At 45.7% G+C, this 24696-nt stretch overlaps 1 protein-coding gene and 1 long non-coding RNA gene across 8 annotated transcripts in view; one reads left to right on the top strand and one right to left on the bottom strand.

Annotated features, from left to right (window-relative positions):
* TfAP-2 (transcription factor AP-2) overlaps positions 1–24696 on the bottom strand; it is a 302474-nt gene that overhangs the window by 69889 nt on the left and 207889 nt on the right. For 5 of the 7 annotated variants that reach the window (XM_070540084.1, XM_070540086.1, XM_070540087.1 and 2 more), the window contains 2 exons: positions 21131–21523; positions 3377–3592 (listed from right to left, as the gene is read on the bottom strand). In XM_070540084.1, the coding sequence (XP_070396185.1) occupies positions 3377–3592; positions 21131–21523 (609 nt within the window). Of the gene's footprint in view, positions 1–3376; positions 3593–21130; positions 21524–23989; positions 24053–24696 lie in introns of those variants that run through there. The other 2 variants (XM_070540085.1, XM_070540082.1) reach the window with 2 other exon arrangements.
* Positions 10575–19475, top strand: LOC139060846 (uncharacterized). Its single transcript, XR_011515067.1, has 4 exons — positions 10575–10872; positions 12113–12165; positions 13230–13419; positions 14494–19475. It is a non-coding gene; the product is annotated as an uncharacterized lncRNA (long non-coding RNA).

Here is a 24696-nt window from a genome sequence, read left to right as displayed (position 1 = left end):
ACGTAGCGAAGGATCCCTTGTCTCATTTATTCCAGCAGCGCCGAAGTCCTCAAGCGTTGCGCCTACTGCTCCGAACAAAGAGAACTGGCAATCCAAAGCCACTTATTCCGCACTTCGCGCGATCACATGCACCTACGTACGTACACACACACCACAGATACGCAAAAAAAAAATTACAAAAAATCTGCTGCGTCTCGGGAGGTGGAAGCAGGAACGGTCGAGCAGCAATCGACGTCGCGCGCACAGAGGGGAGCGGAATACAAATTGCGCTTTCCCAATCGACATAAAATCGAGGCAGACATCGAACGGGGGAGAGAGTGGAGGAGGGGGAGGGTGCGAGGGAGTGCGAATGGAATGCCAGGCATCGCTAATGAGATTGACGACGGCGATAGCCGGCCGAGCCGAGCCGCCCGCGAACGAAGCCCGGATTCTGCATCGCTATCTGTGTGTCTCCACCGGCACGCCGGCCGCCGGTAGGAGCGAGCACGCGCACGCACACACACACACGCGGATACGCGGTGTGTACGGAAACTTCGAGACGTCCTCTCTTTTCTTGCGCGAAGTTTCCTTTTTGTTTTTTAATTGTACAAAGAAAGGATTGCCAGGTGTGCTCGCTTGACCGGCCACCATGCGCACAACAACGAGGCGTTGCGATTGCGCGGAAAGCGTGCTGCTCTTTCCAGCCCTTTATTTTTTATTACTTTTTCCTTTTATTTAACTATCGGACTCGGTTGCCACGGCAAGAACCTTCACGTGGTTGCGTGGAAGATTTCCCGCTATTGCTCGCTCCACCCGCCGTGGTTGCTCAGTGGCTATGGTGTTAGGCTGCTGAGCACGAGGTCGCGGGATCGAATCCCGGCCACGGCGGCCGCATTTCGATGGGGGCGAAATGCGAAAACACCCGTGTGCTTAGATTTAGGTGCACGTTAAAGAACCCCAGGTGGTCTAAATTTCCGCAGTCCTCCACTACGGCGTGCCTCATAATCAGAAAGTGGTTTTGGCACGTAAAACCCCATATAGTATTATTATTGCTTGCTCGCCGTTGTGACGTACGCGGCCGAACGGGGACGCTGTGTGCGGCGCTGACTGAGAAGACACTCGTAGTGAACGCGTTCGCGCAAAATCGGTTGCGCTAAGTCGAGCGCATTCCGGACAGTCCCGATGCTGGACATGTTAGGAAAGGCGGCCAGCCAACTCTGGGCAGTCCAGCGGGCCAAGGAAGCCGCCGGGAGGCACGAACTCTTGGCCGTAACCTCGGAGGGTGCCCCGGCCCACCAACTCGCCGGACGCGAATCGTACCGATTCGAAATAAAGTTTTCTCACTCGCTCACATGGTGGCAATGAACGCTTACGAACGAAAAAGCTTTGTGAATTAGGCCCCGCACATGAAACACGCGCCTGCTTAGCTTCGGCCAGAATCTTCGTTGAGGCTGGAGAGTTGTAAGCCTAGCTACAGTCGTGGAACGTTCGGCTGGTTCCTACCACACCCCGACATGTACACCCGGCCACAAAAGTTTACGGACCACGGGATCACAGAAAACGTTTAATTCCAAAGCAGCACGTAGCAATAGCCAGTAAAACTGTATACGACAATGTTGTTAGCATATTATAGTCGAGGCCTGAAATGCAAATACCAGGCTGCGTTGCGAGGTTGCGGAGATAATCAGCTTTTTCTTACACTTCATGGCCCGTAATATTTTGTAGCCGGGTGTACGTATAGCAAACGATTCGGGGTCCGCTCTATACAGGTCGAAGTCGGAGAAAGTGCATCGAAGTCGAACGTAGAGCTGCTCGCCAGAACAATCGGAAGCTGCAGGTGTATGGGAACGCCTCGGTCCTGTGTTGTGTCGTGACCAAACATGGCGGACAAACATGGCGCACACTGCGGCGCTCGCCGCGCCAACAACGGAAGTTGCGGAAAGCACGTGACAGGAACTTCGCCAAATGTTTGCGGCGTCCCGAGCTCGAAGGCGAGAGCGCCTCGGAGCACTCTTGAGCCAGCAGAGCGTGGCGTACTGGAACAACCAGGGCTCGTATTCACAAAAGATTTTACGCTTGAACTGTAAACACCTGGTGCATATAAAAAAGAACGGTCCATATAATCTTGATGCTGGATATATTAGCGAATGCGACCGACCGATGGCAAACTACAGGTAACGAACAAAAAAAAATTTTTCCGAGGAATCGATTTCGACCGGCCGAATCTACTGTACCGTTAGCTTACGTTGAACGTTGCGAACAGTGCAGATAACGGGGCTAGTGATATGAACGGGACAGACACTGAGCCAACGGATTTTTTACTCTTAGTGTTGTTCCGGCTATTTGGCTCATTTTTGACACTAATCGACACTTTGTTTTCTTTCGTGATGCATAGAGCGCCTGCGTGAGGCACTTGCAAAGCCGGGTACGCGGAAACTCGAAATAGAGGAAACGGCTGTCAACGCGCCTCGATCTGGTGGCAGAGGCAAAACACGCGCGTGCTGGTGAATATGAGTGTGCCCCCAGCCTTTTACTTTATTTATTTTTTCCATGAGCCTGGAACACTGTCTTGACTGTTTCATCCGGTAAAGACAACATCACTTAATCAGACGCCAATCTGTGCGACAGTGTCTCCTATAGTTCCCATGGGATGAATTCGGGAGGCGCTGTTCTTCACGAGAACGGTGGACGCACGAGTTCTGGCGAGTATTTTGCTGTTTTCCGACGCGAGCCACCAACTTGTTTCGATAGTGTTTTGTTATTTCGTTACGGACCCGTTTTTTGACAGTGTCCTTGGGATTTCATCAACTTTGTTTTTCTTTCTTTACTGTTCTTTTTTTGGTGGAATTTCAGTCCAAACTTCCCATATTTCACAAATGGAGGAAGAGGTCTCGTGACAAAGCCCAACTTTAAAACTGTGCAACAAGATTAGAAAGGCACAGAGACATAATTGGCAAGCACCCGATGCCTGTGTTAAAGCGGTTGCTCTCCCTGCACTGTGGAACACTTCCTACCGATTCCGACAAGCTTCCAATAGGTTCCAGCAAAAGTCCAAACACCCGTTGTTCCGACACGTCATCCGACCCGATCGAACGGTCTCGACGCTAACGTGTCTACCACTTAAAACTGAATCTGACTATGGCGCGCATCGAAGTGCTTGCTTTCCGAACTGCCTCCTTCATCGAAACATTCCTTCTAAGTATTCACATCATGGCGCTGCCTTGGTATCATCATCATCATCATCGTCGTCGTCATCATCATCACCAGCCTGGGTACGCCCACTGCAGGGCAAAGGCCTCTCTCGTACTTCTCCAACTACCCCGGCCTTGGTATACCACGAGCTAAAAAAAGAAAGAAAGAAAGAAAGAAAGAAAAGAAAAGAGCGTGCGCTAGTTACCTCGAGGAAGTCGTTTCCGTCGTCAGAGGAGCAGGGGCTGGTCTGTCCATCCTCGACGATGCCTGGCGGTAGACCCGCGGCGGCTCCGTGCAGTCCCAGCAGATCCTGCTCAGTCAGGTGGTGGTGCGGGTGGTGCACCAGCACGTCGGGCCGCCGGGGGTACGCTGTCGGTTCGGTTCTACGCCCTTCGCCGTACGCCGGAAGGTGCATGTTCGCCTGCGGGGTGGGGGGCACGGAGGGAAAAGAAAGGGGCTCGCTCATCGCAGTCCGTGGACTGTTGCGTCACACGTGTGACACCACGTTTAACACGTCACGTGTAAACACGGTGAACGGGAGAAATGAAGCACCGTGACAGGCCCCGTCAGAGCGTCGCCGGGCGAGTCCGGCTTGCTATGTCACATGTGGCACACGGATGGTCGTCGTACGCGACATGTCACGTGTGACCCAGACTGAACGTTGGAAACAGGGTATCGTGACAGCGTCGTCTGGCACGCCGCCGGGCGAGTCTGACGTAGTACTGCGTCACACGCAACACGTCTCGTGTTATCACCCGAAGGTGTCACCAGTAGGCGAGCCTGGATAATTTCGTCACACGTGACACGTGTCACCGCATGTGACACGTCACATATGTCACGTTGCCGCAGTAAAACTTGAAACAGTGTTTCGGCTGCCCTGTGGAAGCACTGATCACATCCTTCATCATCAGCCTGGTTACGCCCACTGTAGGGCAAAGGCCTCTCCCATATTTCTCCAACAACCCCGGTCATGTACTAATTGTGGCCATGCCGTCCCTGCAAACTTCTTAATCTCATCCGCCCACCTAACTTTCTGCCATCCCCTGCTACGCTTCCCTTCCCTTGGAATCCAGTCCGTAACCCTTAATGACCATCGGTTATCTTCCCTCCTCATTACATGTCCTGCCCATGCCCATTTCTTTTTCTTCATTTCAACTAAGATGTCATTAACTCGCGTTTGTTCCCTCACCCAATCTGCTCGTTTCTTATCCCTTAACGTTACACCTATCATTCTTCTTTCCATAGCTGGTTGCGTCGTCCTCAATTTAAATAGAACCCTTTTTGTAAGCCTCCAGGTTTCTGCCCCGTACGTGAGTACTGGTAAGACACAGCTGTTATAAACTTTCCTCTTGAGGGACAATGGCAATGTGCTGTTCATGATCTGAGAATGCCTGCCAAACGCACCCCAGCCCATTCTTATTCTTCTGATTATTTCAGTCTCATGATCCGGATCCGCAGTCACTACCTGCCCTAAGTAGATGTATTCCCTTACGACTTCCAGTGCCTCGCTGCCTATTGTAAATTGCTGCTCTCTTCCGAGACTGTTAAACATTACTTTAGTTTTCTGCAGATTAATTTTTAGACCCACTCTTCTGCTTTGCCTCTCCAGGTCAGTGAGCATGCATTGCAGTTGGTCCCCTGAGTTACTAAGCAAGGCAATATCATCAGCGAATCGCAAGTTACTAAGGTATTCTCCATTAACTCTTATCCCCATTTCTTCCCAATCCAGGTCTCTGAATACCTCCTGTAAACACGCTGTGAATAGCATTGGAGAGATTGTATCGCCCTGCCTGACGCCTTTCTTTATTGGGATTTTGTTGCTTTCTTTATGGAGGACTACGGTGGCTGTGGAGCCGCTATAGATATCTTTCAGTCCTTACTTACTCCATCCTTACTTTATTTTTAAAATTATTTGCTGGGGTCTGCGCTGTATGCTGGTTTTCTTTTCTTATTCTGTTTTTCTTTTTTTCCCTTTAGTTTCACCAGGTTTTATAGCAGCGAATGCCCGCTTCCGTCAAACCTTGAGGTTCGCGGCCATTGACCCTATCCCGTGCTAAGTGCATAGGCAAATAAACAAAACGGGGGAACTGGAGAGACGGACGAGGGCGATTTACGGCGCTTCAAAACGCAAAGACATCGTTTTCACCAGAAGTCCAGGCGACACACGGAAGGTACAAAAGTTCAAGCGTAACACACGAGTATACATATACCACAGGCGTTCCCGAGTTACATTTACTTCTTCATTCGCCGTCAGACCCATAAGCGGGCGCGTGCGGCATTAAGGATTCCGAGCTGCTTCCGACCGTATACGTGCCTTGTTTCGAGAGCGTATATATATACATAGGCGCAGTCGAATGTATTCAAGACGAGCCCGCAAGTGCTCAATGTTTGTTTCAGTTATCCCAAACACGACACGCGCGCGAGATGGACCGTGCCGGCGCACACGGAATATCCAGCTCCGAGGGACGGGAGTCAAACGTCGTAATAGTATAGAAAAAAAAAAAGAAAAAAGTAGCGCGGCTGGTTAGACTTGCGAGCTTCCCCTGACGGCGTGAATATAAAAGGGGGGCTATAATATAGAAGACCAAGCAAACTGGCTGTTTCTCACAGTGTGTGTGCATAACCAACACAGCATCGGTAGCTTCACTGTGTGTATGTGTGTGTGGCAGTTGCACTGTACAGTACATATACGTGAGTGGAATCGTGGTGGTCCTCTACAGTGAAGCAACAGGGGGGGTCGTTCTACAGGCACGGAGCGTCACCCGCATAAGAGCATCGCAAACGGTACGCATTGCCGTCACGCTACAGGTCTGCGATGGCTGGTCGTTATCTAAACGCGTGTGTGCAGCTAGATATTCTATAGACGCACTGAGATGTCAAGGTGCGCGGTCACTCCCTGCGGCACCGCCCCAAGTGTCGATTCATCTTATCTTCTAGCTACGTAGATAAGGAAGCAGGGTTCACCGTGTGCCTATACGAGTACGCATAATTGCGGAGAAAAGAAACATTATTGCCTGCGTGCGCGTGTCTGTGCAATGGTGGATAAACGAAACAAGAAACGCGAAATATGCAATCGCGTTATTAAGGACCACTGTTCGATATCAATACAATCGCGTACAAGTGAAAGAGAAAAAGAGATTCCGGACGCCGAAGTTTGGGCGTCTCGCTTGGTGAACGCCGGATTGACGACGCGGTTGCTTTTGACTCGTTTGACCTTGGGGTTCCTGCTTTCCTTTGCCCAAATTTCAGACCATATGAGAGTTTAGGCCTGGTCGTCAACGTATTACAGTTAACGGAATACCGGATATGTATAGGCGGCGGCAGCGCTGGTAGCGCCTCCTTGTGACGATGTAGCTACCACAACAATTTAGAAATGTTCACGTGTTTCGTTCTCGTTCTCGCAGAAGGGGGGGGGGGGGGGTTATTCCCCAGGATGTTACACTCCTGTATCACGTGAAGGCGAAATCCTGCTTCGCACTTAGCAACGCGCCGTCTCGCATCGTCGCGATGCTGCTTCCGCAGTTCGGCTTCTTTAGGCTCGTTTTTGACGCTTACCCCCGTATGGAGAAATGCAACTTAAGTCGGAGCACATGCTTGACTTGATTTAGATGGCGCCTGGCGTTAACGTGCCCAAAGACGCTCACTGCGTTTCCTTCGGCGCGTTCCCGATAGGCGTCACTCGGATCAAGTCAAGCATGGGCTTCAACTTAAGTTGCATTTCTCCATACGGGGGTTAGCTGCGGCTTCGCACGCTAGCACAGCGTGGTCATGACTCGCGCCAACGACGTTTCTCCTCTGCGTTACGCTGCGTCTTCTCAGCAGGGGATTGAAACGTATGCCGTTGTGTGTGTTGTGTGGGTGACTTCAATGAATGTATGCACTGCTCGCTTCACATTGCTGAGCGTTTGTCCTCAGCCTTACGTGGGTATGGGGCCATTGAGACGGTCACGTTTTTTTTTTCCTTTTTGCTGCACCACTCGACTAGACGGCGCGTTTCTGTGCGTTGCATGCGCGATACCAACGAACCCATGCACTGTACGCTACACTTTGCCGAGTGCTTGTAGCCTCTGCATTACGAGAGCGATAAGCCATTGCATTTTTTGCTTGCTTAGGTGGGTACGAGCCACTGATGATGATGATAGTTTTTGTACCATTGGACCAGACGACGCGTTTTTTTCAGGGCTCCTGTCAAAACGTGGTCGTCGCAAAGATAGGCAAAACGTGGTCGTTGCAACGACAGTTGCGGCTGCAGTAGCTGACGTAAGCGCCTCAAGATGATGATGTTATCACTCCTGCGCACGTCTGTCACTGGTAATCCGGAATCTGTAATGAATCTGTAATCTGTGATCACCATAACCCATTCCGTGTAATAGAACTGAAAGCACTACTCTGTAATGCTGACACATACTGGTCGCCTGCTCGGGTATCCTGTGCATACGGAATTTCGGATTGGCTCGCGACACCTTCGACTCCGCGGGAATGAAAGCGTACACTCTAAGAAAAAAGAGAGTAAAAAGTGAGTCACAGCAACTTGACTCTCTTTTTTCTTACGAAGACCCATTTTCGCGCGGGTAGAGTCACAAAACAAGAGTCAACATTTGTGTGTGGGTCGTTTGACTCTTAATAGGACGCGAAGAGTCGTCGTGCAAGATTGCGACTCCTCTGATATTCGAGATGAGTCTGGCGAGAAAAAGATTAAAATGCAGGAGAAGAAATATCAGATAACGTCTTCTGTTTTAGGCAGGCCCTCGGGTTCCTGTCCTGGTTGTAATCAGTTCAGTTCAGTTCAGTTTCATTCCTTAAAGGCCCCCATTTCAGGGGGTGTTACATAAGGGGTGGGATTACATTTGTAGTGAGGAAAACAAACAGCGATGGTGATTTAACATTGAAGGTGATCTGTTACGCGTTGCACGTTAAAGAACCTCAGGTGGTCAAAATTTCTGGAGTCCTCCACTACGGCGCGCCTCATAATCAGAAACTGGTTTTGGCACGTAAAACCCCAAATATTATTATTATTATCTGTTACGAGTTCTTGAAAAGCAGGTGTTGAAGCGATGGCGACGATGTCATGGGGTAGGCCGTTCCAGTCCGTGGCTGCTCGAAGAAATAACAAGGCTGAAAACGTAGTAGTACGTGATAGTGGGCCGGCAACTTGAAGGGGATGACTGGTGCGGTGAGATATGCGTGATGCGGCGGCGATATACGGTGCTTGATTGAGAGGAGAATAAAAGAATTTGTGATAAAGGGTGAGGCTAGCAATGCGACGACGAAAAGAGAGGGGTGACAGTCCGGATGTAGCTTTCAAGGATGAAACACTGACGTCATATGAGTATGAGGAATGAATGAATCGGGCAGCACGATTCTGCACAGCTTCCATGCGGTGATTAGATATGCTTGAAGTGGGCTCCAGATGGGGCATGCATATTCTAATTTGGGTCTTATAAGTGATTTATACGCGAGCAATTTAACATGTGGTGGGGCAAGACGAAGGTGACGTTTTAGAAAACCAAGTGTTTTGTTTGATGCTGAAATGATGTTACCGACATGTTACCGACATGCGGTGTATCATTCTTTCGTCAAGCTTGTCATGTTCTGCAATTACATCGAACTCTAAATATCGATTTTCCTTGAACATGTTTGTTGATATATCACACGCTTAAGCGATAGCTGGCTTCCTATGCTAAGGAAGACCCGGATTTGTCACAGTGGATTCTGACCATAAGTAAATCTAAAAAATATAGCATTGGCTACTAAAGAGAGCACAGCAACGAGATAACAAGTTCAGTAGGCGCACTCAACAGTGTCGATTGTAAATGTAATTGCGCTACGTAAAGTTAAATTTTGAGGATTTAGGTTCCAAAATCAAGATCTTGTTATGAGGCGCACGGTAATTGAAAACTGCAGATTTATTTTCAGCAGCTCGGGTTATTTACCGTGCACGGAATGCACAATATACGCGCGTTTTCGCATTCTGCCCCCATTGGAATGCGACTGCTGCGGTTGTGATTGGACCCGTGACCTCGAGCTCAGCAGCGCAACACCAAAGCCACTGGGCTACCGCAGTGCGTTGTGTTCCGCGACCAGAAACAAAGACTAGCGTACGCAGCACTGCTTTTGAACCCTCCAGAAATTTAAAAACAAAAATGTAGCAGTTTCCCCCCCAATGCTGCATGAACCACTGCACGAACAACTGCACGAACCAAGGTTCGTAGCTTCATCGCCTGAATAAACTGCAGTAAACAATCGCTTACTCCGTAAATTAGCAAGCACGGGGTCACGCGCGCACGTGCAGACATGAACAGATTTCACTCAATGACCGCGAACACTCGCTGCCACAGCGTCCGCGTGATGAAGGGCGCGAACAGAGCGGACAGAACGCTTCTGCTGCCTCGTCCTTCAAAGCGTCCCCGAAACTTGAAATGGCGATATAGAAGCGCCTTTCCCCTCTCCCCCCTCTCCCCCCCTCCCCACTTTGCACCCATCGGGAATTATCTCCAAGACAGAGCGAGAGTGGCGCCAGACCGGGCTAGAGCAACGGCCAGAGGAGAAGCGTGCTAAACCAGCGCCTCCTTTCCCCGGCTTGCGCGCGTTTTATCACGTGACCATCTATAGATACTTGGGGCACCCATCCAGGCACTATACATCTCGGCTCGCCCTCGAACACTTCCTTTAAAGCGCACAGCTAACGGCGCAGGATAGGATCTTATCGCACTTTATACGTAAGCTCACGGCGACACCGACAGATATATTTCGGCGGTTGTGTCCATATAATTGCTATCGCAAAATTCGCAATACATAGAAATTTTACTAAAGACCAACCACGCTGTTGCCATGTCGTGATAGAGCGGTGAACGACAGTTCTAGAAAATGTGTTGCTAAATCTCCGCCAAATGACTATACGCTCGCATTTGGTGAGAGCGGCACACAGTCGCAAGAACTTGTGGAGGAAATACCGGAGTTCTGGCAGCTTCAGGTGCACTAGATCATTCAGTAACATAGGCGGCTTTGTAGTTCTACCTTACATCAGAGCAAACTGCACTCGACAGAAATCAAGGGCAGCCGCACCGTTATAGCTAAGCAAATTAAGGACAATTACGCCGTGTCTTCAGACTTCGAGCACGCTCCGACAGCCCAGCGATAGATATTTAAAACACAACCACACTCGGACGAGAAAATTTTGCTTCTGCCAAGTGAACGTAGCGGGTATTTCAAGACGCGTGTTAAATTCATGGCTGTTTCATTCGTAAACATTACTTAAGTGACGTAAAATTATCAGCGAGCAAAACAGTTTTTATTTCAACGCAAGGAAACAAAACCGAAACTAGCGCAACTGTTTTGCCCAGTTGTGCAGATACAAAATGATCCAAAGCCGAAGCCGTCAATAGCATGACGCCATGTTGAACTTGTGCTGCATCACGCGCGAGTACGTTGTCGTTGAGTGGTTCTGAAATCGCTGCTCTAAGGGCGACTGCAACCAAGCGTTGTGGCAAGTTACGGTGGGAGCTTCTGTCCGTGCTGTGTGATTGCGACGAGGGGACTGCCGCCAGCAGCAGCGTATCGCCGATAAGCGCCCGAAGTGCTGCGGTTTGCACTGCATCTTTCATTGTGATATGGGAGATCGCAACGGACAGAGACGACCAGATGCATACGAACGACTACCAGCGGCGAGTGACCTGTGCCATAATTCTCTTAACGTCTCAGGTAAGCATATCAGCTTTTGTTCCGAGTTTACAAACGGTGCGTACTCGGCCCTTCCGGTACGGCTACATTTTGCGCCATGTTTCTCTTGGCAGTTCACAGACGTTTCTTAGGCATGCGTGCGCGTATGTATGCGGAAATACTACTGGCAGACGGAAGCCTCAGGATAAACACCGTTCTTAACGACTCTAGTGACGAGTGGCCTGTCGCATCGAAAAATCCGTAGAATATCAAGTACTGCGTAACTTGAAGTGTACATACAATACTAGCACCAGTGTGACTTTCGCGTGGCGAAGACAGGTAATCGAAAGGGCAGCTTGTGCATTCTGAAGATTTACTAGCGCTTTAGGTATATTGCCGCGAATAATAAAAGCGCTACAACGCTGTATGGCAGTGTAAGGCGATGTGGCAGCACAGATATTTTAAGAGCGGTTAAGCGGCTGCATGCACAAGCGAACAGACACGGCGCTTTCAAAGCGCTGAAAGAGAACAAACTTTTTGTGCATTTGGCTGTAAGTAGAAAACACATTAGCTCACAATCTAAGCCTATATATAATGTATTATTTTTACGTAATCATTATTTTCACGGTTGTAAAAATTTAAAAGCATGAATATGCTGCAACATTTATATAGTAAATCCTACTACGCTTACAAAACCTGGCTGTGTTATGTAGTAAAATTGTACTATTGCTACTGGATTTTTTATATTGAGTCCGGTGGTTTATGAAAAAAAAAAGGTCCTTTTATGTGTAGTTTTATGTTAGTGTGTATATTTGCCCAGCAGAAATGAGTTGATTGCAAAGTTGTACCTTCCAGTGATGAATATTCATTATTCATTACTTCTCTCCACCTTGCGGGTTTCCGCAGAACTACTACGTCAAACCTTCCAGTGAGCTGCATATGAACCCAAGTTTATCCTGTCTTGGCTATTGTAATGTGCATACAGCAATTTTAAGTATATATAGCTGTAGTTGGCTTAGTCGCTGCAACATATTTTGTAAAAGTAGAAGGGCATTTATTATTTAGCTGCTTCCATGCAGAAATACCTTTTTTCTTGTAGCAAGAAACGCTGACAGTATTGAATGAAATGAAGTGTGTTGTATTTTTCTACTAACTTAAAGGAAATTTCGTCTGCCGTGTATCGGAGATTAGTTGACCTTCTTGTACTAAACAATGCATTATGTCCTCGGCTACTGCTGTTGTCCTGTATATTTTTATAATTTTGAAATGTATTTTATTTTAGGTATTCAAGAAATGGCAACAGCCAGAAGTCACCATCTTACCAGCACGTTATGGGTGAGACAAATCGTAGCAGGCACTTTTGCATATCTCATTAGCATATGATGCTATTTGTTGTAATTTTTGTGTCCACTTTCCTGTCTTTATGCATTTTACTATTATTGTGCAAAGGGTAACAGTTTTACATTGAGACAGAGTAATCACCCAAAGGGGGGACATGGCTGGAGGAGACAACACACACAAGCCTCCTTTGTCCGTATCTTTATGTTGCACAGTTACTCTGTCGTTTATCTACCAACAAGCCCAAGTTCCTCATCAGCTACATTTACTAATGATCCGTTATTACAGTTTCATTGACATAACATTGAAAGTACAGAGGTACACAGGAGGACAAGAGACTTGAACTGATGAAGAGCCGTAGAACAAGGACCGCTGGAGCCAATATTTCGACAAAGAGAAGGAGATTTTTCTTCTCAAAACGTTGGCTCCAATGAATTTTCTTGTTCTATCACTATTTACGGTTGAAAGAAAGCATTATTCCTCTTGCTGAAGTATTATGCATTATGGCATAAAAATTAGCAGGGTGAAATATGAGGAATGTCAAAATTCTTGTATATTCCAGCGCTAAAGCGAAAGCCAGGAAAACAAGATGTAGAGAACCACATTGTTATTTTTCACTGCCCAGTTTAGCCAGCTTTATTCCGAGCTTGCCTTTTGTTGCATTAACGACCACTGGAATTCGTTAATTGAATTAGCTTGGTGATTTACTTATATTAAGAGATTTTGAACTTGTATTAATGCAGCTTAACATAATGCATGTAAAAATAATTTACAATGACATATTTAGGTGGCAGGCTTGCAGTTGTCTAGCAGATCACTTGATGGTATGAGCTCAGGTTTCAACCGAGCTTCCATGCACAAACCGGTTACACATTTTTTGTTTCATTGTTTGGATTTTCATAAACATAAGTACCGTTTCTTTTTTGTTGGGCTTCTAGTTGTGTCGTAGGGCCTAACTGTTTACCTTTATTTGTATTGGTAGCCATGTTACACAGACAGCTCAGTTTTATTGTAAATCATGTCATGGTAGGACTAAGAACATTTGTGCAAATTTGTTGCAGGTACACTCTGGCGGCTCCTACCCCTGTGTCCTCCCACCACCCTGTCCTGACTACATCCACTAGGTAGTTGGGAGCCTTTGGTGGCTTCTGCCACTGCATCCTGCTGCCACCATGTCCCGACTATGTCCACTAGGGAGTTGGCAGCCTTAGTGATGATGCCAGCAGGCTGACAGCGGACAGAAAGATTCAGGTAAATACCTGTAATTAAGTGACGTCTTTTTGAGTGAAATGGCTTGTCACTCAGCAATGAAAGACGTAACTTCGAAGTAGTTTACACTCCCTGCTATCTGTGCAGGGATGCTCAAGTCCATGCATTTTGTCTTAGCCGCCAAGAGGCTATGTGTATTAGACGAAATGCGATGTAAATTTTCAAACTGCAAGAGACCACTTGCACAATTTTTTTTGCTTAACACAAAAACTACTTTGATAAAGCTTTACCAATTTAAAAAGAATACAATGTACGCTCATACATGGTATTTGGCATAAATTTACTAGGGCTGCCTCAATGGTAAGCAGGCCGATAAACGTACACCAAAACTGTCTTCTTTTCCAAGTTCATCCTCCTCTCTGCACTGCTGCATAATGTATCTTTCTGATACCATTCTTGCACACAGCACAAGTCCTAAACACATGGATTGCATAAATTTGCAGCTTTTGCTGTAGGTCACTTTTGTGAAAATAAAGTTAAAAAGCCATTTTGTCCATTTTTAATCAGCCATAATAAACTGAGCAGTGGCTAATAAGCAGTCAAGTTTTTGGTGTAAGGCCTCTCTTCGTTGTTAAAAATTTGGCCCTCTTAATGAAATAACCAAATTTCTGGCTGCCATTTTAGGATGCATACTTTGGTGCATTACACGAAATTTGACATAATGTTTATGGCAGTAAAATTTTTTTTTGCTTCCAGTATTGTGTGAAATTGAGATTTTTTCTATAATGAAAGGCCCTCAGTTTTCAAGAAGAAATTCCAAGTGGTTGTGTGCCAGGTTGGAACAGCTGGCATGGAATAGCCTACTTACACAAATAGGGAGGGTCATGTACACTTGACTTTATGTTAAGATACTATTATTGATCCACAAAAGACAAATTGAAGGATTCCATCCTATAAGCAGCTCTTCACATTCATTTCCACTTTTGCACATTTATATACCTTGAGTCTGGTGACTTGTGTCTGTTTTCATCATCTGCTATGTGCAGATGGTAAACTTCAGATTTGCCCTATGGTACAGAATATTTTGGTGCTAATATATGAAACTGTGTTTTTCAGGTTGCCTCGAAATTTTACGCAAGCGATGCCGCACACTCGGGCCAGGCCTCTTGCGAACGACGTATAACCAGGCTCAACGCATCAGGGTCGAGGGAGTCCGGAGATCAAGGCAACCTGCTGTGCAACCAGCGTGCAACCTTTGGTGACCCCTCTACATGTGCTACCTATTTCACAGCTGTGCCTCACCTACCATCTATCCAAACAGCATCACCGGCTGTGATCACTTATTGAACCATGGATGAATGTTGGGGTGGAGTGATTTGAACAGACATTCTATTTGTCTCTTCAAATTCTTTGTAAATATTTCTGTTATAATTCATATGTGTCTTTAGTATCTAGTTTTTAATAGTTCCTTTCTCTTAGAATTCTCACCATCAGCCCCTGCTATTCTAATGTATACCTGCCTTTAAGCCCCGTTTCTCGTAGTTCTTTCGTACTTGTGGATGTAATTGATAGGTTATTAATTCTTGTTGTACGGAAGGCTAAAATACGAACTTACGGCATTTTTTCTTCCTTTGATAATCTACAGCACTGCAATGTGTTCAAAAAATGTAACATAACACGGGCTCTGGTGCAGAATAAATTTAAGAGCAATATAGAGTACTTATTTCAAGCACCCATTATTTTTTAAAAACTCAAGGATATAGGAGCACAAGAAAGAAACCATTGAACTAGAGAAACATTGGTTCCCCTCAAAAGTCTGGTAATAATGTGACTTCTTTCACTGCAAAGATACTGGTACTCGCATACAAGGTTTGAGACATGAAAGCTATGATACCCTTGGCATTTCTCAGTGCTTATTTGCCACACTGACGAATGTCAAAGGCAGCATAGGTTTCATGCACACATTGGTTGTATTACACCTTTTGAGTATTGCATTTCTCAAACACACGAGTTTGCAGCAGTGCTTTAAATAGCAGATGTATTTCGTAATTTTCAGAATTTGTTAGTGCAAGAGTAACGCTACAGATCATGTAAAAATTTTACAGACTATATGTCCATGGATGCATGTTTCTTCTGATGACGTAGCAGTGCCATATGGTCGGGGGATGAATGTCTATTTCAGATTTAAATATTGGCTTCCAGGCCTGGGTTAGTCTCCTACACTGAGTATTCTAGGTCAAAGCCCAGTTACTAGAGGAAAGTGAATATAACTAGGAATTATAAACATCAAAAGATCTTGTTCGGGACACTAATGTAACAATCAGCAAGGTTCTTTGTGCATTCATTTCCAGATTTGCGAGATTATATTTTGACTGGTTTCATTAATGCGAGAACAAATATTTGTTTATTCTCATGCTAGAGTTGGCTGCCCCCATTCGCATACAACCCCTTTACAGGCTAAAAATTAAGTGTATTAATAGGCTGTTTTTCAGTTTTGCGCCCTCAGTGTTAAGGGATGCAAACGGTGACATACAACAGAATGCAGAAAAATGTCTAAGGAATGCAAGCAGGGCATGGGACTTTTTAGACAGATGCATGTGTGTGCTATTTATAAAACTCCCTATGGTATGCCTCAAGGAGTTTTGTAACCCTTTGGTAGAAACACTGACACCCACTTATTAAGGGGAAATGCTCCTCGAAACAACTTTTTTAATTTGTACTAGAAATTTGAATGTACTGCTATTCATAGGCAGTTTTATGTAGATTTGAATTGTCATTGGTTTTTGTGTAGCTGGTGTTTAGTTATGTCCTACATAGTGGCAATATATTTTTATGGGCACTTGTGTGTAAAAGTTTCGCAAATGGTTTCATGCTGTATCTTATTTAGCTAGGTGTATACCGCAAAGTGGCGATACCTATCCAAACAGCTTGTACAATTACTGGAATTATGCAAAAAATATTAGGCCACTTTAAATAATTTTTAGATTGCAATTTCAATTAGATACTGGTATTCTGCTTATCTTGAAGAGTATGTATGCCAAATTTAATTTGTATGGGACAATTATAAAGCACGAGGTTATTCTCATGCTATTGTGAGAAAAAATTATTGAAGTATTCTCAATAATTTTAGTAGCAGGCCTGCCTGCCTGCCTACTAATCTTGCATACTTCTAGTAACTTTACGTGCTGTTTGAATAGATATCGGCACCTGGCAGTCTACAGGGAGCTGAGTTAGCTGCAGCACACTGCTTTTTTGTGAAAATTTAATACACAAGAAAGTGCCCGCAAATATCACTATGTATTTTGCCGTTGTATAGGACATAACTCACGAAGCAGCTAAACAAAAACTAATGGAATATATGAAATCTGCATGAAGACCTCTACGATTGGCTCTCTTTTGAAACCTCTAGTACAAATAATAAAAATATTTCGAGTAATATTCAATCAGCAAAACGTTCCCCTTGCTACAGTGACCTACAACATAGCGACGCAAAGCTTAAGGCAAGTCCTCTTGTCGAAGCGAATATGGGCTGTCTTCCCGAGGGCTTCTGTTAAAGACGGTGAATTTTCCTGCATTTACCAGAAGTGCAATACTAAAATGTTTGTGAATGTGCGATTGGTATTGGCACACTAACAGAAAAAAAGACAGTTCTGTGAAATGTAGACTTGAGACGTGACTTTGTTGGACATTTAAATTTTGACTCCATATATTTGTGTTTTGTACTGAGTGTTTCACCGGTGACTGCCACTAATTATTGAACATAACTGCTTCATTGCAGTGCGACAATTTTCACTAACATAAATTTTAGCTGTGGCAGGCATTAGAATTACAGTACTCAATAACGTCTACTTTGTAAGAACTCAGATTAGCACCAGTTCTGAGATACATATACCCAAAAAGTAATGATCAAATAGATTTCTTTTCCACACAGAATTGCCCTACAAGGATTACAGAAGGCTATTTGGCAAAGTAATATCCGAAAGAGCAAAGCATGTTCCACCAAGTATGGTGACAAATATTTCAGAGCTGCCAGTCTGAGGACTCCTACAAACTAACAATACCTTCAGCACTGACTAGCTTCAATAATGGGATGTCAGTGTTTTGCTAAAATTAATGAAACTTCAATTATTGTGATCTTGTTTAAGAAGACATATGTAATTAACATGCAGTTCTAATCTCTGTCACTTTTGTAAATATTTCCCAATTATTTTTTCAGGCTACAATTTTTGGTTATAATGGTATTCATTGCAGAAAAAGCTAGTACATGGCATTTAATAAAAAAGGTACTGGTCATTGTAGATTTTCTGTCTTCAGCATTTGTTCTGTTCCACAGCTGTTTCTTGAAATCTGAAATGATGTACCCATCACTTTGTTAGCGATCAACAGGGAAATCTGTCAGTATGTTTTGTTTAAAATGGAGCTGATCAACCCAATAGTTAGGCTATTTGCTAATTATAAATTACAATGATAATAGTACAGGACCATAAGAACAGACTGATGCTGAATAACAGCTGTGCCCAGCTACATCCACGAAGCTTTGCCACACACTGTGCATGTGTTCAGAAGAGCCAAATGCCCCAGAGAGAAAGCAACAGTAACTAATTGTTCGTCATCTTGTACAAGCAGATTATGTGCTAGATGTAAATCATGCTCAGTAAATACATAAGTCAGTCATGTGAGGTGTCTCACTTTTGGTTGCAAGTTGGAACTTATTGCAATCTTGGTTGTTTTTATTTTGTTTCCTTTGTGAGCATGACTGACTTAGTTTCCTTGGCACATATTATCAAAACTGTTTCTTCATCACTGGGAACCACAAAATTTCAATTACACATAAAATTTCCAGTTACTGATATGGTAGACTTCGAAGTTAATTCTCTTATCTACCAAGTAGTTTTATCATTCATTGAAACATATCCATGCAATACACAATGGGACCCCAAATTATAAATATCTGTTCTTGCTTTCTACCCTGCTCTACAACATTATGAAGATACAAAGCAAAACTATAAGTTTACAATTGTCCCCCATAACCTGAGTTTCGCTTAGAATTTGAAAAACAAAATTGACATTCTGCTATAGTGTGAGAGTTGCTTTGGGCACCAAGTGAACTGCGTAGCACCTGTGCTAGAGTACACAACAAAGCAGAAAATCGCACCAGATTGCAATGGCAGTGGTAAGTTAAGAACAGAAAGTTAAGAACAGATGTTTTATTTCACGCACCATTAATGTGGCTTATCATCTGCTCCTGTTTTGTGGGAACGCATACATTGGGAAGACAATTTTTTGCACCAATCTTACCTTAGTGGGGCACTTGAGAAAGGTAGAAATTAAGAACAGGTATTCACACTTTGTTGCCCACAGTGTATTTATTATCTGAATGTGTTTCACTCTACAAAAGACTACTGTGGTAGATAATCATAAAGACCAAGACAAAAGAATTAAAAGAAGTATGTGTCGGTCATCCTTCCATGATCTCCCGTGTTTATAGAAACACTTCTTTCTGCATATGTGCGAAAGTGTAGGGAAGCATTACATAACTCAGTCATGCTTTCCAAGTTAAAAATCGGAATAAGGACGATCACAAGAACATTGTATGAGTGATTTGTAAATGTGGCATCTAATGGAACTTATTTACGTATGTGCTGAGGGTACATTGCAGCCAGTGCATAATCTGTCTGCTCTTACAGGATAGCTTGTGATGAGTAAAAGAAGCCTTCCTCACATTTTCCTTTGTTTCTTTTGGACCTCGGTGCACCATGTGTATTGTTACAGCTGCATGCATGCAGCTGGGTATAGTTTGTGTTCTGCTAACTCCCTTGTCCTCATTATTCATGTGCTATCTTTGCCGTAACAAAATACAGCTACCTGTGCTACATATTTTGTCAGCGTGTTTGCATTATGGCAAGTTTTGTATTAGTGGTTATTGCAATCTGCGAAATTGTCTGTCAGCTATTATACTTCGTCTTGAAAAGTATGTTTGTCAACATAAATAAACAATTAGTATAAATTTTGCTCTATTTATTTTTGTAATATTATCTGTTGTGAAGCTTTTATACACTGTTGCATGTTGTATGACAATAAAATTGATGCACAACTTTTTAATGTGGTATTTTTCAGATCAATTTTCAACTGACGCTAACACGCACAAGTTGTGGGGGAAAAGTGCCAACAAGAGTACCATAAGGTAAGACAGCTGTTCTTACTGTTAAATTGGATTATCAATTGCCAACCAGTTGTTTTCAGCAAGCATAGTATAACGCATAGATTATGTAATCTAAGTTGGAATATTGTTTTTATTGCACTTGATTATCTGGGTCTCCTTTGTACATAAGTGCGGCCTTCTTTATTTGTTATGTGTAGCTTACTTGCTTAAAATGTTAAATCGTAAGTTCTAAATAAAAACACGTCTCGAAGAACAGTGAAATAGGTTTAACTTATAAATGTTTTGACATTAGAGACCTGTGCAGTGCTGAATTGAACTTCTACATGAGTTACATAATATTTTGGGGTCTCATTATGGTTCTGAGTTGCATTGCAGTGTCATGCATATGCACCTGCAGGCTACATATTGGATGTTTATTTAAGACTGTTTTGCTTGGTTGGCTATTGATTCCAGTTTAATGGTAATGAGAACTGTCTTGCTTTCATGGTGATTCTGTGCTGACTAATACATTTGAATTTTCCAGAAGACAACAAAGGGTGATGAAATGTTAACATTTTGTTGCTAACCTGCCACGTCCTTTTTGGCAAGTTTGCTATGGGTTCTTTCTTATATGTTGTCTTTTCACAGTATCCATCTTGAGAACTAGCCATAGTCATGTGTAATTACAGCAAAAGTTGGTGACACATTTTGAAAAGCGGCTCGACACTGCCATCCGAGAGTCAAACGACTTATATGGATTAGTTATTTTACTCCATTTACAAGAGTCCTGCACCACGCACTAAGGGTAACTTGACACACACTGCTGGAGTCATCAGACTCGTCAAGAAGAGTTGACCGAATCCTTCAGCAGTGGTCATGTCACCCTTTTATCTTGAGTCGTTCGACTCATTTAGAATTGTTAACGGACTCCCTCAGCACTAGTCTTGTAACCCTTTTGAGAGGGTATAGGCGACTATTACAACAGAGTGTGCATGACTGTAGTGTGCGGAGTCACGCAAACACCTTGTATTGAGCACGGATAGTCTCGGGACTCTCTGCCGAAAGAGAGTTCGGGTGTCTCCCACAAAGTGTGTCGTATACGTGGCGAATCCAGACTCTCCGAAAAGAGTAAGAGGTACTCTTTTTTTTCTTAGTGTGTAGCATTACTCCACTGCACCCCATCCCACGGAATGGGAATGTAATCGAAAGCTCGAGGGGTATTCTGTAAGAGTTCACCTAGTGGACTGTCCATTTCATCCGCTCCTGATTGGCTGGGGCCGCTTGTCTCCTCCTCTCTCGTGCAGCTGTGTCCAATCAGCAGCGGCCGGAATGGACCGTCAAATAGGTGGACTCTTACAGAATACCACCCCCCACCCCCTTTTTTTTACTCTGCAATGCTGGCATGCACTGGCCACCTCTATGAGATGTTGCTCGGGCTTCCTATGCTTACGAAATTTCGAATCGGCTCGCGACGCCTTCAACTCCGCGGAACTGAAAGCATGAAGGGAATTGCGACGCACTGCACCCCGTGCAATTCCACGGAATGGGAAATGGAATTGGGAGTCCTGCGCACCGTAGAACGCTGCCACACAGACACACACAGGCACGCACACTGACCGCCTGTAGGAGATCGTCCTCGGGTCTCCTGGAGAGCCCACGCTGGTGTCCCGCGGCCGGGTGCAGCTGGTGGTACTGCTGCGGCCCGGCGAGGCTGTTGAGGTGGTGCGACGCGTACGGGTCGTGGAAGTCGAGCTGCTGCTGCGTCGGCGTGGGCAGGTTGTACGGGGGCGGGAAGTAGGGCGGCTGGAAGTCGGCCGACGAGGGCGTCAGCCGCGGCGGCGGCGGCGGAGGGGGTCCGCCGCCGAACGAGGAGCCGCCGCCCGAGCCCCCGACCAGGGCCCCCGGCGTGCCCGGGTTCGGCGAGCTGAGGCTCGTGATGGGCCCCAGGGCGGCCGCGGCGGCCGCTGCGGCGGCAGCGTGGCCGCTCACCAGGTCGCGCCGGTCCTGCGACAAGACAGAGGCACGTGACGGTCACAAACACGAAACAGAAGGGAAAAAGGTGGGCGGGTTGCTACATGGAACCATGACCAATACGGAGCGCGAACTACTGGTTTGCGCCCCGAATGAAACCTGAAGCACTTGAACAGCGAGATGTGCATCATGATCATTAGCACCATCATCATTAACACCATCATGGGCCCCGACCGGCTGTGGGAACGCGACGGTCACGAACACGAACCAGATGCGGAAAGAAATGGGCGGGTCGGTACATGGAACCATGACTAATACGGAGCGCGCACTACTAGTTTGCGCTCCGAATTAATCCTGAAGCACTTGAACAGTGTCATGTGCATCATCATTAGCACCATCATCGGCGCCGACCGGCTGTGGGGACACGCAAGTTCTTTAAAGAACTGGAACAGGCAGTGTGTTCAATGGGGCTCGTTGTTTCATCTTCAGAATAAAAACAGGAACAGCGCCACACAGGACGAGCGAGTAAAGAGCACAGGACAGAGCGCTGTCCTGCGCTCTGTCCTGTGTTCTTTACTCGCTCATCCTGTGTGGCACTGTTCCGGTTTTTATTGGAACAGGCAGTAATCTCGCTACGCATTGCAAGGAATGCGGACGCTCTCGAGAGGTGAGCGATACAGCCGAAAAAACCAAAGAGCACTGCGAAATCTATGAAGCATGCGAGGTAGCGAAGGTAGGCGCAGCGTGTGCGTAAGCTCACCGTCGATTAATTTGTTTGATAAAGAGGTTGTATTCTTGTATTGTTGTCCACGCGCGCGGCTTGGCTGCGGCAATTGTAACGAATTCCCTTGCGATGACGTCGCGTTTCCCCCTTCTCTCGCGTGTAATTATATTCCTCGAGCGGCATGCATTAAACGTTAGCTGGACGTCGGCGTTTCGTTCGTATTCTGTCTTGTCCCATCCTTCGCGCTGTTTACACTTTGATATGTGTCATCTGGCCTACGTCAACGCTATATATCATCATCATCATCATGATTTATCACGCATTTAAAATGTATATTTCTGAAGTAATACATAAGAGAGAGAGATAAAGCAAGGTGAAGAAACGCAGGGGAGGTCAATCAGACGAGCGTCCGGTTTGTTACCCTACACAGAGGGAAAGGGGGAATTGAAAGATGATGAGTGTGAGCACAGATGCACACGATGATTATTAACGGCCAATGAGGCCGGTGCACTCCAAGAATTGTTCCAGTGCGGGAACAGCTTTCTACACAACGGAAGGAGCGAAGAAAACTGAAACATATACGAGACTCGAACCAAAGCACGGCGAGCGCAAACGTCGTATTTCTAGCAAATTTAGCAACCCGTGGGTACTATTGCCGTTTGATAAAACTGGACACCCCCGCTCAAGTGCGCAGGTTTTCACGAAATACTGCTCTTATAAATAATGCAGGAAGACATATGGCACTTTGCGCGCTGCTTTAGTAAATAATCGACCACTTTTTTTACAGACGAAACGCTGTTCGTCAGTCGCGTCTTGAAGGTGCTTTGGTTATCCTAGAAAGGCGCACAGTGCGAAGTCCCCAAATAAAAGGAAGTATGAAGGAAAGTGAGAAGAAGAAAAAGTAAATAAAAGGAAGAACGACGTCACACTGCATGCGATCCTGTGCAAGCCAATTCTCCATTAAGCCGTCTGCGCAACACGTGACGTAACGCTCGGCGTATACACGGCCCAGTGTGTTTCGCTAGCGGTAGGTGTTAATCAATGCTCACTTCTTTCGGGTGCTTTACGAACCATCGTGCGCTTTGCTCCGGCTGTGCCTGTGCAAGTTCAATTGTTCATCGTAACCAACACATCTATACATCGTCTTCGCTGCAGCGTTCCAGCATGGCTACCGGATGTCGCTGTCGCCATACGGATGTCGTCTGCTCCTCTTTCTTCTTTCCGGAGGAGCGTGGAAGGCACTTGAAATGGTAAGTTCCACTGGTCGATCTGGGCGACGTTTTCTTGATCCATGGCAAAGAAATTGAACTCTCCTGGTCGAGCAGGATCAACCGAAGCGCGCCTCGTTGATCCGTCGAGCAGAAGACGGATTTCACCGGAATTCAGACGATGTGTTGGCGTCACTTCCGGATCGGTCGGGTGGCACGGCTGTTTTCAGCCCTTTTTTAGGCGTCGCTTGGTAACCCTGTGCAGTTGTTTACATTCTCGGAATGGCGTTCGTTCAACCGAGCGGCAGTGCTCCTTGCCTTGAGCGATTCCGACAGCAGCTTTAGTTCCTTGGAAAGTAGCAGCTGTGACGACAGGGAGTTTGTATGTGCATTACGAAATGATATGACGAAATCGCGATATGGCTGGCGGATATGGCGGGAGCCGAACTGCCGCTTCACTCTCTGCCGCAGCACGTTTATTTTTCGCCGGTCGATCAAATTAAGTCGCTCTGCGGCGGATTCGGCACCTCCGCTCCTAGTCGACCAGTGGAATTCGCCAAAACTCACCGTAATACGATCACGTATCTTGAAAGGGCCACCTTGTCGCGTAGGCATCACGACGCGATCGCAAGGATGGGGGATAGCCGAGGCTCAATTATTACACACGTTGCAATGCCGACGTTTGTGTAAGCCGGACAGTGGCGTACCATTGTTGAAGAGCTGGATTTCATGCACACGTGATAGTAATCTATATATCGCAGTTTGCTTTCTGGCTGGTTCCGTATTTTGTGTGTGCGCGCGCGTGTGAACCTAACCAACAAACCATATTTTCCTTTCTATTGCAATTTTGAGCCAACCAGAGAGGCCGTACGTAGCAGCTCCACGGGCCCATCAGTACTGATAAGATGGCGAATTTGACTGTGTCTAGAATAACGCCTGTCGCCGTATTTAATTTCGCCGTATGGGAAGAGTGCCGCCATCTTGCCATCTCTGATTGATCGACAGCGTGGCCACGCCATCTCTGATTGGTTCGAGATGACAAGATGGCGGAATTTGGCAATGTGCCGAATAGCGCGCTGGATTTCACATTCACACAACAGCACCGCAGCACCGCCTTTCATTAGGTTAGTACAAAATAATATATGGTATCGATGAAGGTCACGAAATGAGTCATTTTTAAACGGGTCCATCTTCGCGTCCATTAGCGCCAGCGCGCGTAGCTTGTCATGTTTTTTGTATCCATGTGCGCAACGCGCTACATTACAAAGTTTTAG

Source organism: Dermacentor albipictus, chromosome 6, assembly GCF_038994185.2.
Source record: "Dermacentor albipictus isolate Rhodes 1998 colony chromosome 6, USDA_Dalb.pri_finalv2, whole genome shotgun sequence".
Taxonomy (NCBI): domain Eukaryota; kingdom Metazoa; phylum Arthropoda; class Arachnida; order Ixodida; family Ixodidae; genus Dermacentor; species Dermacentor albipictus.
This window is presented reverse-complemented; position numbering and strand designations above follow the sequence as displayed.